Below are 3,304 nucleotides of genomic sequence, written 5' to 3'. Positions count from 1 at the left end.
CCAGATCTCGTTACGGATGGTTGTGAGCCACCATGTGGTTGCTGGGAGTTGAACTCTGGACCTTCGGAAGAGCAGTCGGGTGCTCTTACCTACTGAGCCATCTCACCAGCCCCATCTTTGCATTTCTTAAGAAGTTTTTTTCCGGCTGGCAAGATGGCTCAGCGGATAAGAGCATGACTGCTCTTCCAGGGGTCCTGAGTTCAAATCCCAGCAACCAGATGGTGTATCACAACCACCCATAATGAAATCTTACGCCCTCTCTGGTGCATCTGAAGTCAGTTACAGTGTACCTATGTATAATAATAAATAAAATTTAAAAAAAAAAAAAAAAGAAGTTCTTCTCTTCCTAAAATTCTTCCATAGGATAGATCCTAACAACCAGCTTTTGTTCCTTCTGCCTTGCTGGCCTGCTCCGGTTTGTCAGACTTAGTCAGGGGGTGGGGGAAGTGGTACTCTGTGTGAAGCCCCCAACCCCTACACACACAACCTCTGGATCCTGTTTGATTTGTTGTGCAGCACAGGTACACAGGCTTTGCTCCCTGCTGACTTTGCACAGCAGTGCTACATAGAGTCTGGGTGTATTGTAGTGCTTCATAGCTTCAGTGTTGGTGCACTGCTGGGCTCCTAATCTGAATGATCATATCCTGAGTACTTGGCTATGTGCAGCACCATCCAAGTACCTCCCATAAACTTCCCGTGTGCCATAAATCCCAGGTATTGGACGAATGGGCCACTTAATAGGAAGCAAAGGCACAGTGATGACATCTGTTGTGGCTACACCATTGTCAAGTGTGGGACTTAGACTTAAAACAGACCCAGGTGTGCTGTGCCACCCCTGTGCTGTGCCACTGCTTGCTCCTTTTTTCCTGATCCATATTTTAAGGCATCCTGCTGGACACCTTTTCCTGGGTCAGCTGCCTCTCTGCTACTCTGCTGTGGCTGACACATTTACCCTCTGTTGGTGCTTCTCTGCGGTCACCACCTCACCCACAGTCTTAGCTAGTTCTGTTCTACATGTTTGTTGTGTCTTGTACCCGCCTTTCCCCTCCACTTCTGCTGTGTCCTTAGTGAACCACCAAAAGTCAGTCTTGTTAGTCTTCTCATCTGGCTCACAAAGCACAGGGGCCTGCGCTTCTGCCTGTAGCACTAATGACACTGGACCACCCAGAGAGAACCCCCACCCCACAGCCTGTGGCCTGACATGACCTCTGTAGTCACTTTTGTCCCACAGCTCTCTCTGGAGCATGCCCTTCCATTTCTCAGTGGCCCTTAGACACCAATGTCTTAAAACTTCTGTCCCCTGGTTATTAGTTATTGGCTGCTACTGCCTCTGATCTCTTAATACAGTAATTTCCACCGCACATATACCCCAACATCTGTTGGGGAGGCAAGGTGGACACATGGGAGGAAAACAACACAAATCCTGGAGACTGAGTCCATAGTGACGAATGGTGAGCACAGGACTTAGCTTAAGGTAGGTACTTGGTGCCACTGGCTGTTGAGACCCTGCACACGTTGGTGGCATGTCTGTGTCCTGTTCAGATGGATGCAGAGTCCAAACAGACTCCAGAACCAGAGTACGAAGTATTAATATATTACCAGTGTGGAATAACATGTCAGATACCAAAGGTGCCTATCACTGAATACAGAGTGCCCATCCTTCAGAATAGTCACATCGCAAAGCAGAGCCCACTGAATATCAGGCAGCTTGTTTTGTCATGGAAGAGGTGAGCTGTGGGATATGCCTCTCAGCAGTGGCCCTTCCCAAAGGCAGTGCTCTGAAGTGACAGCCCAACCGCTGCCATGATGTTCCCAGGGGGAAGAATAGATCAACAAAAACAGTGCTGACTAATGAAAGCAAAACATGAATCCCAAGGTCAGTGTGGCCTGTTGTGATCTGGAACACAGACCCCATGTGTGTGGGGGCTTTGACATAATTGCCTCCACTAACAGAGTGACAACTGACCCTGATGCCTTTCCTATTCTCTTAGGGGGCAGTGCCCAAAGGAAATGCCACTAAAGAGTTCATCGAGAGCCTTCAGCTGAAGCCTGGGCAGGTGGTGTACAAGTGTCCCAAGTGCTGCAGCATCAAGCCCGACCGGGCACACCACTGCAGGTACCGTGGACTTTCCACAGCACCAGGCCAGCACTGGGACTGACTTCTGAGTGTCCCACCCAGGCAAGGAGTGACCACTAGGTTGGAAAAGGCATTTGAGTGGGCAAGGGATGCCTGATAAAACCTCTCTTTGAGTGTCTGTAAGATTGAGAGGCTCTGATTTCCTGATAACTCAAAGCTTTGCCAAATCTGTGAGTGTCCAGTACTTGAGACAAAGGCACCACTCAGACCTTCCTTGAAGCAACACTTGCAGAGCTTGTGACGAGCACAGCTCTTAAGCAGAAGTCCATTTTCCCTCTGAGCTGTTTTGCGAGTTCCCTTTGTATCATCAAGGTTCTTTGGGTCTTCTTGATGAGACGATGTGGAGCTAAAAATTGCATTTCTTTATCACAAGAAGGAATTACAGTTATAAATGACAAATTACAGAGACCTTTAGTGTCATTTGGTTATCTTCACAACACACTATATGTTTGAAGTAAGAAGGGTTTGGAGGAAATTGCTTTGCTAGCCTGAAGCACTGCAGAGAGAGAGACTGAGAATAAGTGAGAGATCACTGAGTGGCTGAAAGGACTTTCTTGTGCAGTCTCAGTGAAAGGATCTGTTTCTGTAACTCATGTGTCAGTCAGCACCTCAGTCTACCCTGAGTCAACTCCTTAGTCTACTCTCTCTCATCATCACCAATTTCATTTCTATCTTCATTGCCACTCCTAGAAATAAGAGATTGTTGGATGGATGATGCCCTGGATGGGGAAGCTAGCCTCATGGTGTCGAATGACTGCTTTAAGGTCACATAGCAAGTGGATACTTGAATAGGTCTGGATCCTCCCCATTCTGCCTCTAGAGCCTCATGGGGCTCAGTCTTTACCTAGGTCCTCCAGTTTGAAGTTGATTTACACAGAGGCAGCTGTAAGTGATTGATGGGTAAGCTCTGCTTTTCCTAAGGAGCTCTGTCTTGGGTTAAACTTGCCTTTGAGGTGTGTGTCTTGCTTCTTGTGACTGAGATGGATTTATTACCTTTCTGCCACCCTGGAGGCCTGACCTTGAAGCTGGAGAGGTTAGTGTTTTAAATCCAGGGCAGTTCTCAGGCCAAGTCCCTTCCTCATTGTGAGGACTGAATGTAAATAGTTATGAGTGACCAGCAGTGAGTGAAGGTGGTTAGAGATACAAAGGCTAGTCCAGGAATCAGAG

At 47.7% G+C, this 3,304-nt stretch overlaps 1 protein-coding gene across 2 annotated transcripts in view; it reads left to right on the top strand.

The window, feature by feature from the left end:
• The window catches only part of Zdhhc3 (zinc finger DHHC-type containing 3), a 47,010-nt gene that overhangs the window by 23,535 nt on the left and 20,171 nt on the right, over positions 1-3,304 (top strand). For both annotated transcript variants that reach the window (XM_021172453.2, XM_021172455.1), the window contains exon 3: positions 1,992-2,116. In XM_021172453.2, coding sequence (XP_021028112.1) covers positions 1,992-2,116 — 125 coding nt within the window. The remainder of the gene's footprint in view (positions 1-1,991; positions 2,117-3,304) is intronic.

The sequence above is a fragment of the Mus caroli genome, chromosome 9 (assembly GCF_900094665.2).
Source record: "Mus caroli chromosome 9, CAROLI_EIJ_v1.1, whole genome shotgun sequence".
Lineage (NCBI taxonomy): Eukaryota > Metazoa > Chordata > Mammalia > Rodentia > Muridae > Mus > Mus caroli.
The sequence above is the reverse complement of the archived record's forward strand: the minus strand, read 5'-3'. Positions and strand labels throughout refer to the sequence as shown.